The sequence below is a fragment of the Notechis scutatus genome, chromosome 1 (assembly GCF_049901735.1).
Source record: "Notechis scutatus isolate UNSWTSFEM ecotype Mainland chromosome 1, rNotScu1.2, whole genome shotgun sequence".
Taxonomy (NCBI): domain Eukaryota; kingdom Metazoa; phylum Chordata; class Lepidosauria; order Squamata; family Elapidae; genus Notechis; species Notechis scutatus.
In genome coordinates this window covers 43179107-43194522 of record NC_142009.1, presented here as the reverse complement: position 1 = coordinate 43194522, position 15416 = coordinate 43179107, and the positions used below count along the sequence as shown (strand labels likewise).

The 15416-nt window shown below is 43.8% G+C and overlaps 1 protein-coding gene across 4 annotated transcripts in view; it reads right to left on the bottom strand.

Moving 5' to 3' along the window:
* Positions 1-15416, bottom strand: part of LOC113420273 (phosphofurin acidic cluster sorting protein 2-like) — a 158458-nt gene that overhangs the window by 21392 nt on the left and 121650 nt on the right. For all 4 annotated transcript variants that reach the window (XM_087962455.1, XM_087962459.1, XM_087962437.1 and 1 more), the window contains exons 3-8: positions 4671-4760; positions 4140-4265; positions 3792-3954; positions 2795-2886; positions 1805-1885; positions 374-433 (exon numbers count right to left, since the gene is read on the bottom strand). In XM_087962455.1, coding sequence (XP_087818581.1) covers positions 374-433; positions 1805-1885; positions 2795-2886; positions 3792-3954; positions 4140-4265; positions 4671-4760 — 612 coding nt within the window. The remainder of the gene's footprint in view (positions 1-373; positions 434-1804; positions 1886-2794; positions 2887-3791; positions 3955-4139; positions 4266-4670; positions 4761-15416) is intronic.

Below are 15416 nucleotides of genomic sequence, written 5' to 3'. Positions count from 1 at the left end.
ACCAAAATGGAAAGGATAATAAATAAGATAATGAGTAGCACTTTGGCTACTGGGTAGTTTGCACCCAATTTTTCTTTTTCTTTTTTTTTGGGCGGGGGGGAGTCTTCATGAGAAGGCATTAAAACAGCAGGTTGATGGCACTGGTATTTATTACTGTTGCGGCAAATTTTGAATGTTAAATGAAGACAGTAAAAAAGTATTAAGCTGGGTAGGAAAAAAAATCTCTTATTTGTTTGCTTCGTGCTTTTCCCTGTCCTCTTCTTTAGGTTTATGATTTTTCCCCTTTTAAAATATTCAGTAAAAGTGTTCAACAAATATTGAGTGAAGAGGGAAAATAGCTGTCTCCACATCTATCCAAAATCAATTTCCTTACCTCATCTGTCACTTTAAACCTCTTCAGCAAGGCAACAAATTTCTGCTTGAAGTTTGGTTGCTAAAATATAAAAGAAGTTGAAAGGAAACAGATTAATAATAGAGGAAGAGTCTTCCTTTGGTACCTCCCTCTAGCTCAGGGGTCTCCAAACTTGGCAAACTTGGCAGCTTTGCTGGCTGGAGAATTCTGGTAGTTGAAGTCCACAAGTCTTAAAGTTGCCAAGTTTAGAGACCTCTCCTCCAGCTGGATGTACACTACAACGTATTCTGTAATTGGCCCATCTTGCCATTTCCTCCCAGCAGAACTAAAACATGGCCCAAACACAGAAGCCAAAATGACCTAACAGCAGCCCAATTTCCCCACGTTTCCATAGGGAGGGGATGAGCAATCCCTTGTGAATAGCAGCATCAGTGTCAGCTTCTTTCTCAGAGCTGACCTCTACTGATTCTAGATGGTCACCTAATCATTTGTGGATTTAATCAGGAGCAGCAGGAGCAGCAGAACTAAAGATTAAAAAGGAAAAACTGGGAGTTGGAATCCCTGTGCCGGAAGGGAGGACTCCCAGCTGTTGCTCCCATCTGCTGAACGTGGATGCCCTTCTCAGGTATGGCCTTTTCATCCCAACAGCTTCCTACCTGGATGTTACTATTCTTATGCATGTTACAACACGTGTTAAATGAATCACAGAACTGAACAGTTGGAAGGAACCTTGATCATCTAGTCCAGGGCTGTCAAACTCCCTGCCCGCGGGCCAGATGCATCACACGCTGGTCACGCCCACGCCTGGTTTAGCAAAGGGGAAAAAAGTCCAGATACATCAACGGGACAACGCGAGTTTGACACCCCTGATCTAGTCCAACCTTTATCTTCCATAGGAATTGACTATAATGACTTCCCATCCAACATAAATGTAAACATCTTCAGTGAAGTCCACCACTTTTGGAGGCAGTCTATTCCAATGTCAAATAGCCTTTATCATTAAGACATTTTTCCTAATGTCCAATTGAAATCTATTTCCTTGTTATTTAAACCCATTATTATTTATCCTGTATTAGGAAACAAATCAATCCCATCTTTTATGTGATAGATTTAAGTAATAAGGTATCAGATATCCTAATATGTGGCTATTCTAAGCATTTATTTCTGCTTTCGTGGCAAAAAATAGAAAATATCACTATATTCTTTAAAAAAAAAAAGAATCTGAATCCAGAAAGAAGTCTATAACATAGGTAACCCTGAAATCTATGCTGATGGAAGACTACATGAATTTCTCGCTCTCTCTGAATTTATTTATGGATGGCACCTTGTGGGAAGAAAGGGGAAAAGTAAAGTCGGACTTGCAATCATGGTTTATTATGGAGTGCCCTTGCTCCTGTTCCCACCTAAAGCCCACAGAAATCCACCCCCAGGAAAAAAAAGGGCTGACTTTACTCGGGTCATTGATGTAGTTCGGATCATTTTCCGCCTGGCCTTCTTTGGCTTCCTCATTTCATCATCTTCATCATACAAATCCTGAATAGAAAGAGAGGACAATAAACTGTCATGACCATCTGGTTTCAGGGAGCGGGGTGAACTTGATGATTCCTTGGATATTAATTAGAGAGTTTTAGAGAGCAACAAATAAGAGATTACATGGCTGATGATCAATGAATAGAAAGTTGAGATGGGGAATTTTCTCAGAAGGTATGTTTTAAGAGCTAGCTTATTCTGGGTCAAAAGAATGTGTACGATTCATTAAAACTATTTTAACAGTAGCATTCCAGATACTTATTAGTTGTTCCCTAATAAATATCTCAATAGATTCACCCCTGTTGCTAGAAACCTGTTTTTCTCTCTTAATGGCTTTTATTTCTCCCACAAGGATCCATCCACAATGAAAAAACATCTGCTATTTCTGGTAAGTGAAGGAGGAAAAAACCTTAATCACTTATTACATGCCTCTGTTTAAATTGCAGGACAAAACTCCATTGCATCTCAATTCTCAGTTTGGGGCACTCTCATTTTTTATCATCTATTAAATATTCTTTTAATCAATCGTATTCTCTCCCTCCTCCTCCCCTCCTTTCTCTCTCTCCCTCTTCCCTTCTCCTTCTCTCTCTCTCTCCCTCCCTCCCTCCCTCCCTCCCCTAAGCCTATTATAAACTGGGTACAGATTAGCTGCTGAAGTGGGAGGAAAGAGACTAGCAATTTATACCTGGTACTTAGCACTAAAATATATCCCATCTTTGACAGCTGGAAGGGTAACTCAAAAAAGATATACTCTTCATAATCTCCTTTAGTAAGAGTGAGTAATCAATATTGTTGAACAAGTCTTATCATCCTCAAGAACTGAGGCTTTTGTAACTCAAATACACCTGAAAAATACCCAGCTTTTGAACTCTTGTCTTACAGGAAAGGAAAGGCCAATAGATAGATAAATACCTGGCCCTGTACTGCATCATCACTGGCTTCCTGTTCAGAGGAAAAGCTGTCATCCTCTTCTTCAGAATAGTTATCAATATCTGGAGAGCGATCTAGAATGGAAAAAGATGGTTACCATGGCCACTCATGAATTTATACAGAAGAATGGAAGAAAATACAACAATAAGGCACTAGATTTTCTAACGGAAGGCTACAAGCTAATGGAAGGAAGTAACTGCAAGGTTCATGAGAAGAGTGACAAAACACAACGGAACATAATGACAATTCATCTCAGAAAAGAACAAATTTTGAAAGTTGTTATCTCATTACACTCTGAGGTGTTTTTATTAAACCTCACTAAACCATACATTTCTTTAAAACATACTAAACTGATATTATATTTAACATTATACATAATAGCTGTAAGGATGCTGTTTAATGGAAAAGATCTCTGATCTCCTCTACGCATGGTGAATTATGAATGGTGAAAAAAACTGGAAGATTATGCCTCAAGGTCTAGAATAAATCCATATCTAAAAAGTAAATGTGATCTACAATGTGATCTCATTTGGAAGCCATTTCTAGACCACAATTTTAAATGTAGAATTGTGCTACATCTGAAATATTCTACGGTTCTTATTTCAATGTGAGATACAGTCTACATATTCTTTAGTTTTACTATGAAGTGTTTGGTTCTCACCCTTCTGGTTGTGTTCCAAGCAAGTGCTACTAAAATGCTTCAGATAACAGAGGTAACCTATAGTTACAATTTTTGGAATTCCTCTTTGAAGATACCCAAACTGGGACCAATTACTGTGATTTTGGACAATGTATGCCAGTATTTAGCCACACGTTAGAAGAAGGATCACTAACATTATTGTGGATTAACAGAAGAAGAAAAAAAAATACTTCAAGATGGAATAATAATATAATCCAGACGTGTCCAAAGGATTTGGGGCAAACAGAGAACCACTTCAACTAAACCCTGCAGGGTGAAGCTTTATAAACAAAACCTTACCAGATGCCTTAATTTTGGGACCAGAGGGGACATTTCCATCTTCATGATCGATAGGTTGACTAGAAAGTGAGTAGATGCTGATTTCAGCCACCCGGATGCTCACATCCTTGATGTTGCTGTGAAGGCCCAAAAGCTGCCCTCCATCTGTGGGGTGCTGCATGACCTGAGTAGAGGATACAACACAAAAGTCCTCTAGCATAGATTAATACCATTCCATGTTTTCCTTGGACAATGTACAAAGCAGCCAGTGTTATATTCTGGTCCTAAATCAACACCCTAAATAATGATTTCCTCTTCCCCATCAATTCCCAGATAGCTGTGTTACAATATTTCTGTAGTTCCATTTACCTCAGCCATGTTAATGATGCCCACTGCCAGAGTCTTGTAGCCCAGAATAGTTCTATTCTTATACCGTTTTCTGCGCTGCAGCATGATCTGGAGCTTGTTACCATCTCTTTTCAGGAAATGTGGATACTGTAAAAAAAGAGTATTGACCTGAAAGATCATTTTTAAGGTGCTTCTGGTGAAACATTCACAGAGAGGTAAAGAAGGAATACCAGATCTTTCAAGCAGCCTCCATATTCCTTCCTTTACGCTTCATTTTATAACTAGAGCACAAATGTGATTGGAAAATAGCTTAGACTGTGCTCATAATAAACTAATTATGAAAATAAGATCCTTTGAACACAAAATAAATATATCCAGGATTATGCTTTAAGAATATTGATCATAGGTTACAAATAGAAGGCAAGTACTGTTTAATAATTCATAACATAGTTACTTGAAGTGCTATTCTTAAATACATTCTGTTCAAAATAGAGAAAGAAAGCTTTTACTGATAAACAATTCTTTATTTCTGCCCAAGAAAGTTAAAGTTACCTGCAGTGAAAATGTTAACTCCAGATCAGTCTCCATCAAGCCTCCAGGTGGTAAAACATATTCATTGGATCTCAAGACTCTTTTTGAGCCCTGTAACAAGTCCAGGAACAATCACTACATCATTACTTCAATTCAGTTACCATAAAGAAAGCCTCATACATACATACATACATACATACATACATACATACATACATACATACATACCTTCCAGTAGATAGATCAGTTATCTCTAAATCTCTATTTATGTGTTATATACACATGCACTACATACACCACACTCATACCAACCCATTCAACACGCATTACATATGATACATAATAAGTTTCTTATTAGGAGCTACAATTATTCATAACGGCTAAGTAACTTGCTAACAATTAGAGGTGGAGAATTAAATACTAAATCACAGGCATAGTTTAAAAGTCCTTAATTTCCCTCTCTTTTTCAAAAACTCCCTCTTCAAATAGAGAACCACAGTTTTGTTTTCCTATTTCTTTGCTTAGGTTTCTCTCAACCTTCTTGCTGTCCTCAGACGCCATCTCCAGCCTGCACCCCAGTTCCCTTCCTTCTCTCCCAAATTGGGTTGCCTCCTGGCATGTCTCATCTCAAACTAGTTTCTCCACTTCCTCTTCCTATTATTCTGGTAAAGGGGTCCACCACTCTTTTCTTTTTTTAACTTTCAGATTGTCTCCCTGCTATATCTTATTTCCATGGAATTTTTCTGGAGATGCCAAGCATCTAAACAACAGCTCGCTTTATTTAATTATTTAATCAAATCACCTAGCCCCTTATCTCACAATTGCAACTTTAAAATGCTTCTGACGGAACATTTTTGTCAAACTGCACATTCCGCAGGCACAGCAGGATGCTGGATATTTAAAAGATCACAGATAAACAAGTATATAAAAATGCAAGTTTTGTGAGATGTAGCACTAAAAAACAAATTACTCCTACAGATCAATAATGGCACATTAATACCCAGAAGTAATCTGTTATAAGTCAGGCATAGAAGAAATATGTCAAAACATAATTTGTTGCTATCCATGGCTTCCGTTACTACCGCATCTTTATATATATATATATAAAAAAGAAAAAGATAGAAATCAAAGAAAAACCAAAAGGGGAAGAAAAGAAAAAAGTTGAGGGAAAAGAGAAAATAAAAAAGATATAAAGAAATGGCTTTGATATTCTTCACAGCAGTTAAAAGTACAAATATATTTTAATATTTTTCTAAAGTTGCATATTGTTTTTCTTTCCATAACCTATTGTGTTTAATTATCAAAGCACAGATCACAAATCCATTTTTACACAAAAAGGCCACCAGTCTCCAAGAAATTTAGATAATATCTTTCCTCTACTCAAAAAAAGTTAATTTATCCATTTCAGCAATATCTATTAACTTCACCAGCCATTCCTCCGTATTGGGTAGTGTCCAATCTTTCCATCTCTGTGCATATAGTAATCTCACCACAGTAATCATATACTGAAATAATCTTCCATGGCTTTTTTTCTACCTGTTTATCCATTAATCCTAAAAAGAAAGGTTCCAGCTTCAATTGAATATTGGTTTTTAACACTGTCTGCATCTAAGTATGAATTTGAATTCAATATTTTCCAGCTATTTTACATGTCCACCAAGAATGATAAAATGTCCTTTCACGTTGTTTACATTTCCAAAATACATTTGGAGTACTTTCATACATTCTAGATAATTTCTCTGGCAGCAGTACAAGATGTAATAATGTCAGCACCAATATCAAAGGTTGTTAACAGTTAATCTTCCAGTGCAGCATATTCTCAACTGCATTCTGCGTTCAACATCAAATAATTATTATTTAGACAAAACATTAGACATATACAGATCCAAGGGCAGAAATGGCAACATTCAAAATAAATTGGGAAAATATTTGAACTTCCCAAGGAAACTGCTACTGTCATTAAAGTGATTATTTGGAAGATTTAAAAAAAATGAAAGCTAACTCCACAAGTAAACCACTGAATCACAACTAATTAAGAAATCTGATTCTATCATAAGCGACCTGAATCAAAATAATGACTCTTTATTCCACTACAGGAGTTAATTAGCCTTCTATTGCCATAATGTTTATATTATTAAGTCTGCTTTATGAATAGAGACTGTATTTGTTTTACATTATTTGGGTTTATAATTGCTGCCACCTACTTCCCATTAATATTAATGATCGCTAGTGATGATCATTAGTGAAGATTAACGATCAATCAATCAATCAGAATAGAGCTGGAGTGGACCTTTGAGGTCTTCTAGTCCAATCCCCTGCTCAAGCAGGAGATCCTATATCATTTCAGACAAGTGACTGTCCAATCTCTTTAAAAGCCTCCAGTGATGAAGCACCCACAACTTCTGATGGCAAGCTGTTCCACTGGTTAATTGTCCTCACGGTTAGGAAGTTTCTCCTTAGTTCTAGATTGCTTCTCTCCTTGATTAGTTTCCATCCATTATTTCATGTCCTGCCTACAGGTGCTTTGGTAAATAAGTTGACCCCTCCTCTTTGAGGGAACCTCTCAAATACTGGAATACTGCTATCATGTCACCTCTAGTCCTTCTTTTCTCTAGACCGCTTTCACCTGCTTTCCCTATTAATATTATGGATTATGTGATCTTTATCATGGTTCCTAATCCTCCTCATTCTCCATTGCCATGTACTGTATATTCTGACATTGATGGACAGAAACAAAGGCAAGATGCTCGTCTTATGCTTAGCACCATCTCGTAAAAAAGGATAGAGAATGTGTGGCTCACCACAAGTTGTTGGACTCCAATTTCTATCATTGCCCCACCAGAATGAACAACAATTAGTAATGATGGAATCTGTACCACAGTATTCATTTATTCATGCCTCTTGATGCTCTGTACTCTTAATCTGGAAGTTAGAGGGGATCATGAGAAGGAAAGGAAAGTTGGCCTGATATTTATATATGCTATCCTACAACTTTGGCTGGCAAGATGCTCTCAAGAACCTATCTCCTTTTCAATAGATCCAGAAGAAACTTTCCCATACTGTACTGCAGAAAAGTTACCTTTACGGCCAATGATAAGGTTAGGCAAAAATAGTGAGCCCCCTTCACTTGTTCACCTTACTTCATTAAATTACAGAGAAATAAACTTGATCCAGGCACAGATATTATTTGATGAGAGGCTTAATTCCAGCAGGATTAACTGCAACATGGCCCGCCTCAGAGAAAGAAAAGGATTAACCACCGCAAGGTTTAAAGATGGTTTTAATAACTCTTGCATGTGTTCATTAGGACTCTGAGAGCTGAACTGATGACACCTTTTTGATCAGTTTTAAAATATTAATTTACTGAGACAATTTACTTGTATTTCAAAGCTGGAAGCATCACAGAAGAAAAAAAAGAATGCTAGTGAGCATGAAATACTTTTTAAAAAAACGCCATCCAAGATTGAAATTACCCAACCAACCATTGTTTTTGTTTGTTTGTTGCTTTTTAACACATGGAACAGTTTTAACCTAATGGTTAAAAGAACCTAGAAGGATAATCTTCACCTCAAGTATTCTGGGCAAACATCCAGATATACTCCATGCAGTCCTTTGTCAAGGAGATGTCATCTTCTCTTTAACACCTCTCAGGAATTATTATTTTTTTTGACTGCCAAAAAATCATAGTGCTGCTTTGGCTCACTTAGAGAAACATATTCAGAAAAAGCAAACATCACAGCACATGGAGAGTACTAATTCAGCCCAAAGATGGGGAAAAACTGCATGCACAGATTTAGGCCCTCAATATAGGGAACACGATATAGCAAAGCATGCCTATCCCCATATTGAAATTGGTAAAGGGGGGGGGGGGCAGTTTGCACTACTGTATAGTAGTTTTAGCATAATTAAATTGCTTTGTATGGATAGATATCCATCTGCTATCTAGTAAACTTTTAAGGAAATGCCAGTTGTGCATTTGGACTTTGAAAATCTAATTAGACCTGATCCCTATAATATAAAATTTGACTTCCAGTTTCTTACATGTAGAAATACACATATGAATACAACAGCAATCTAAAATGATGAAGTCCGATTTACAAAAAGCAGTCCTCGAGTTACAACAGTTCATTTCGTGACTGTTTGAAGTTACAACGGCACTGAAAAAGGTGACTTACAACATGGTCGCATGATCAAAATTCAGATGCTTGACAAATGGCCCACATTTATGATGGCTGCAGTGTCCTGGGGTCATATGATCCCCTTTTGTGACCTGCTGGCAAGCAAAGTCAATGGGGAAGACAGATCTACCTAACAACCTTGCTAGTAGAGTTAACAACTGCAGTGATTCACTTCACAAATGTGGCAAGAAAAGTCGTAAAAATGGGGCATAATTCAACACATTTTTCACCTAGCAACATAAATTCGGGGCTCAATTGTGGTTGTAAGTCGAGGACTACCTGTATATGGCAAAAGGCTAGAGGTCTCAACCCTTCTTTCCCCCAAATTGGGCGTTGGTTCTTACCTGATACGCCCCTTCTCGGTGAGCCGCGAGGAGCATCCAGAGACTGGGATGTGCTTCTGAGTCCTCTTCTTGCAGGCTGAGCTTTAGATGAGGAAACGCTCCGCCCCTCACGTGGTATCGCGCAGCGTCTCCCCAGTTTTTTGCGATAACGAGAAGAGAGGTGATTAATTCTTTTTAATCTACTATTGGCTCCTTGGCTGAATCAAGAGTCCCCACCAGACGGAGAAATTAGGGTGGGGCTGGATGCTCCTCGCGGCTCGCCGAGAAGGGGCGTATCAGGTAAGAACCAACGCCCATTCTCCCTCGAGCCGCTCGGAGCATCCAGAGACTGGGACATACCAAAGCTGGGCTGTCCTACGGGTGGGACTCCGTCTGGCCCGAAGGCCCCTCCGGATCACTGATGATCCTCTGTAAGACCCGTCGGCCAAAAGAGGCCTCCGCTGAGGCGTCACGTATCTATTTTATAATGTCTGATAAACGGGGACGGAGAGGTCCAGGTGGCTACCCGACAAATGTCAGCGATGGGGGCTTGCGTGGCCCAGGCCGCCGAGGTGGCTGCACTTCTGGTGGAATGGGCGGTTATTCCACCCGGAGCGGGCAGGGAATGGGAAAGGTAGCACCTCGCAATGGTGGCCCTGATGCAGCGACTGATGGTGGAGGGAGAAACCCTAAGCCCCAGTGACCTGGGTTGAAAGGATAGGAAGAGGGATTCCGACTTTCTCATGGATTGAGTGCGCTTAATATGTATACGCGAGGCCCTTCTAACATCTAGGGAGTGCCAGAGGACCCCCCTGCCCCTGGAGGGCCTAGGGCAAAAGTTTGGTAGAACCAGATCCTGTGACCTATGGAAGGGAGAGTTGACTTTTGGTAGGAAGGTGGGGTCGGGACGAAGGACCACTCGGTCTGCATGGAACACGCATAGATCGCTCCTGACTGACAGAGCTGCTAATTCCGAAACTCGACGAGGAGAAGTAATAACTACTAGAAAAAACTACCATAAGGTGAGAAACTGAAGGGATGAGTCCCTCAAAGACTCGAACGAGGGAACGAGTAAGATAAATGAGGACCTTGATGAGGTCCCATGTGGGGAACCTGTGAACAGTGAGAGGGCACAGGTTGGTGGCGCCCTAAGGAAAGATCTAATTCGGGGTGATGAGAAAGGGAATCGTAGTTATCACAGGAGACCACGGTCGAGAGGGCAGAAAATTGTAGTCTCAGGGTGTTAGGTGCGAGCCCCTTGCGAAGGCCTTCCTGAAGAATTCTAGGATCTGAGCCACAGAGGGAGAGAGGGGATCAATCTGAGACCCGCTACACCACTTGCAGAACCTCTTCCAAGTGGCATCATAAATTCGTGTAGTGGAAGGTCGCCTGGCGGCCAAAATAGTGTCGATGACTTGACTGAGGGCTTTTCACTAGTCAGGCGGATCCGCTCAACCTCCAGACGGCTAACTGGAGCCATTGATGCTCCGGATGCAGAAGGGGCCCCTGAGAGAGGGAGACCCAGTCCGGGGGATCCTCCATGGAGCGTTACCGATAAAAGCGGAGGTCCGCAAACCACGGTCGCCTGGGCCAATAGGGAGCCACCAGGAGAAGGACTGCCCTCTCCTGAATGCGTTTCTGTATTACTCTGGGAACTAACGGGAGCGGAGGGGAGGCATATAGGAGCCCTGGGGGCCATGGGCAAAGCATGGCATTGAGATTCTCCGACCGGTGAGACGGATACGGGAGAAGAACCGTGGAAGCTGAGTGTTGGACGGAGGCGAAAGGGTCCACCACCGGAAGGCCGAATATTCTGGACGCTTCCTCGAGTAGGGATGGATGGAGACTCCATTCTGCCTGGTCCACCGTGGCCCTGCTCAGCCAGTCCGCCTGGTATTGTCTACTCCGGAGATGTGTACGGCTTTTAGAGATAGGAGGTTGGATTCTGTCCAGCGGCAAAGGCGCTCGGCTTCCCTCATTAGCTGGATGGACTGGGTGCCCCCTTGCCTGTTGATATGGGCATTGGCCGTGGCGTTGTCCGTGAGCGAGAACGTGATGTTTGCGGACCTGAGGAAAAACTGCACAGGGCCAGATGGACAGCGTGAAGCTCTAGCCAATTGATACTGCACCTCTGCTCGGTCGGCGACCATTTGCCCTGTGCCGAGAGCGAGTTGAGATGAGCGCCTCAACCGGACAGGCTAGCGTCCGTAGTGACGGAGAGTCATTGAGGTTCCTCGAAGAGGTGGCCTCTGTTGATGGCGGAATTGGTCCACCAGAGAAGAAACGTGAGGACCCTTGGAGGGACCCTGATTCTGGCCTTCGAGTTGCATCTTCCGGATCGTTGGAGCGGGAGCAGGAGCCACTGGAGGGATCTACTGTGTGAAGACGGGCCCAGGGAATAATAGAGATGGGTGACACCATTTTGCCCAACAATTCAGAGAAGTCCATCAAGGCCACCCTCCTTGAACGCCTGCTCTGTTTGACCAGTGCTTGAATGCTAAGGAACCTCTCCGGAGAGAGGAAAACTCTTTGAGAAACGGAATAAATTATGGCACCCAAGAGGTTGATTCGGGTGGAAGGGTAAGTTGGCTCTTTGCCAATTGACTAGAAACCCGTGTGCCCATAAGGCGAGAGGGAGACCCTGGTATCCCTGACTGCCTGGGATTTGGACGGGGATAGAATAAGGATAACGTCCAAGTAGCAGTGGAGGCGGACGGGAACGCTCCTGAGATGAGCCGCCAGGCCGCCGGGACCTTGGTGAAGGTCCGGGGGCCGATGCCAGTCCAAAGGGTAGGGCCACGTATTGATAGTGAAGGCTATTATGACAGAACCTGGGAATTTGTAATGGGAGGGCCCTGATTGGAATATAGAGGAATGCCTCCGAAAGATCTATGGGAGATAACCAGTCTCCCGCCTGGAGCCTAAAAGAATAGATTGCAAGGAGTGCATATAGAACCTACGTTGGATAAGGTGACGGTTGAGCCGTTTCAAGTCCAGGATGACTCTCCAACCCCAGAGTGCTTGGGCACCCCAAAGAGATGGGAGTAAAAGCCCTTTTCTCCCTGATTCGGAGGGACAGGTTGCATGGCCTGGATGTCAAGAAGATGATGGATGGCTGCATCCCTTGGTGCACGTTTGGAGGGATCCCTTGAGGAGGGGGATGGGATGAAATAATCAGGGGGCGGACCTGAACTCCAGGGCGAGACCAAACCTGATTGTGTCCCTAACCCATGCATCGGATGTGGATATGTCCCATTGGGCAGCGAAGTGGCTGAGGCGGCCGCCAATGGGGAGGGAGGAAGAGGCTCCACCTTCTGCGGTAGGGCCTTCCTCCCAATCCCGAAAGGGTCTCTTGTAGCTGCCACCGCGTCTGGTCCTGTCGTCCGGGACCGTGCGGTCCTGGGATCGGAAGGAAGGGGTCTAGGGTATCTGGACGGGAAGGGGGTAGATACTTTCTCTTACTGCGGTCCTCGACCAACAGTGGTTCCAAGCTGGGCCAAACAGTTTATCTCCCTTAGTGGGAGCAGTGGCCAGCTTGACCTTATTCTTTACGTCCGTCTGCCAGTGTTTGAGCCAGCATGCGACGAGCCGTGACGTGCGATGTGATGGCCCTGGAAGAGAATTTTACCGACTGGTAAGTGGCGTCAGCCAAGAACTCGGCTGCAGCCACTGACTCCGCTATGTCCTGGTGAGCTCTGAGATTGGAAGCGGGGCGTGTTCCTTGAGCTGACGTAGCCAGCGGATAGAGGACCTTGTGAAAAAGGAAGCGGCCATAGCTGATTTAATGGCCCAGGCGTCATATAGGTGGGCCCTGCGCCAGCAGCAACTCCGCCCGCATGTCATCAGGTTTCAAGGTCTCTAGGGCCTCACAAGGGGTAGAGGAGAAAACCAGACCCACAATGGGGTCATCAAGTTCGGAATGTTCAGAAGGCTAGATAGTGCCGAATCGAGATTAAGGAATCTCTTGTCTAGGCTAGAGGGTGTAGGAGGGGTCCCTGTGGAGGTGAGTTGCTTCGCTACCGGATCCACGAAGATGGAAGGGGAAGGATGACCTCAGCTTCCACCACTGGTTGGGTGAAAATGGAGTCCTCCGGGCCCTCTGGGATGGGGGAAGGTTTGCAGGGGACTGGGGAAGAAGGCCAGAGACATACTTGGCCTTAAGGAGGAGGGACTTGAACATGTGCGGCTTGAACAGCTCCCCAAAGTGGGTTGGTCGGGAAGTGCCCTCGTCCTCCGACATCTCCCCTCCATGATGTCAGCCTCTAAGAGGTTTCACTGTAGCGGGAGGATCCCATCTGGGAGTCCTCTTCCTCTTCCCTGAAATCCCCAAAGTCCCCTTCCTCCTCCACCTGGGCCCCAACCGGAGGAGGGCTGTCCCTCTGAGAGAGTACCTGATCAACCGGGGGACCGGTTGTGGAAGGATCTGATGGAGAAAGAGTCGTGCTTTGAGGCTCATGGAGAGAAGACTGATCTGGTCATGTGTTGTAGTCCCTCTGCAATGCTCTGGCGGATGGCTGATTCCATCCAAGCCCTGATGTGAGGCGGAACCTCGGAGGTAGAGGGTTCGTCCTGGCGCAGACCAGCAGCAGTGGGTGTTAAAGTGGTTGGAGGAGGAAGTATTGGCGACTCCGGGCGGGACTCCTGAACGCCTGTCAGACTCTTTTTCAACGCTTTGTGGCGCCTTGAGGCGTCACGTTGGGAGGCCTTGGAAGGTTCCTTGTCCTGTCTAGAGCCCTTAGGTTCCTTGTCCTGCCTGCAAGTAGTGGGACTTTGCCTTAGCCTTCAAGGAAGGACGTTTAGAGGATTGTCGTCTGCCATGTTAGATAATAAATACTAGCAAGGGCGGTTGGCTCGCCCAGATCAGGCCTGGATGAGGCCGGGTGACGATGAAGCTGGCCCGCTCCCCCTTTTGGAATTTGTTATGTACGGAGATAACAGAAATATATATACTCTAATTTGTAATTTTTCTTCTCCCTTTATTTATTTTTATGTTTTATACCAGGTGAATAAACAGGTTCTACGTATACCTCTATATATCTATGAGAAATATTGGTGTACAAAAAGAATTTTTTTTTTTTTTTGTATTTGTATTTCACATTAGGTGACAATATGCAATACATTAGCTTCAGGAGCTAAACAGCCCTGGTTTTAAAAATATCATATATATTATTATTATTATTATTATTATTATTATTATTATTATTATTATTATTATTATTATTATTATTATTATTGTTTAATGTCATTGTAACTTTGAACAGTCACTAAACAAGCTGCTGCAAATCAAGGATAATATGCATTGTAGCCACAGATTTTTCCAATGGGATTAAAACCCTCTGTCAGGAATTGAACTCTGGTGTTTTGTTTTTGTTTTTTGAAATCTATAGAAACAGTAACTGTAACAGGGAGAACTGTATCTCAGTACAGGCCAATCAGTCAAATAAACGCCTGAGGCCTAGAGTTGAAGAGAGGCCTCTGGCAGCAGGCCTCCAGACAAGAAAAATAAAACCGGAGGGGGCTGCAACTTCGCCCGAAAGCGGGCTGCGGGAGGCCAACAAGTAATAAAGGAGCGGGCCAGGTGGAAGAGATGGGCAGCTAAGCTTTAACCCAAGGCCTGGAGCTCCAATTCACCGCAGTTAAAGTATTTAAAAATGGCGCCCGACCACGATGCGGAGCCAAAATGGCGGCCGCAAGCTGAACCGTCGGGACGCCGGGACGGAAAAGGAGGGCTTGCTGGTCAGCTCAGCTCCTAGGGCCCTAGGGGCGATGACCCTCCCGATCGGCGTTTAGGGTGGGGGAATCCAGCAATAAAGAAATGCGTGCCACGAGGCAACGCGGAGGCAGCGACGCGATCTGATAAGGGTGGGGGGTCGCGCTATCGCGCTGCGAGCCACAGCTCGCCCCAGGGACGGGAAATTTTTCCCTTAAGTCCAGACCCTTTGCGCAGGAGGAGGAAGGAAAGGCAAACCTTATGAAGACGAAGTTGGAATAGGCAAGAAATAGGCAAGAAATGAACGATCAGCCAAGGAGCTCTCTGAAAACACAGCCTGACTCTTCGAGGCTGAGCAAAAGACTGGGGAGACGCTGCGCGATACCACGTGAGGGCGGAGCGTTTCCTCATCTAAAGCTCAGCCTGCAAGAAGAGGACTCAGAAGCACATCCCAGTCTCTGGATGCTCCGAGCGGCTCGAGGGAGAACTCCTGGGTTTACACATCCTAACCTTGCTTGGATGAAGCTGCTTGACAGATATTGCTGCCGACAAAGGA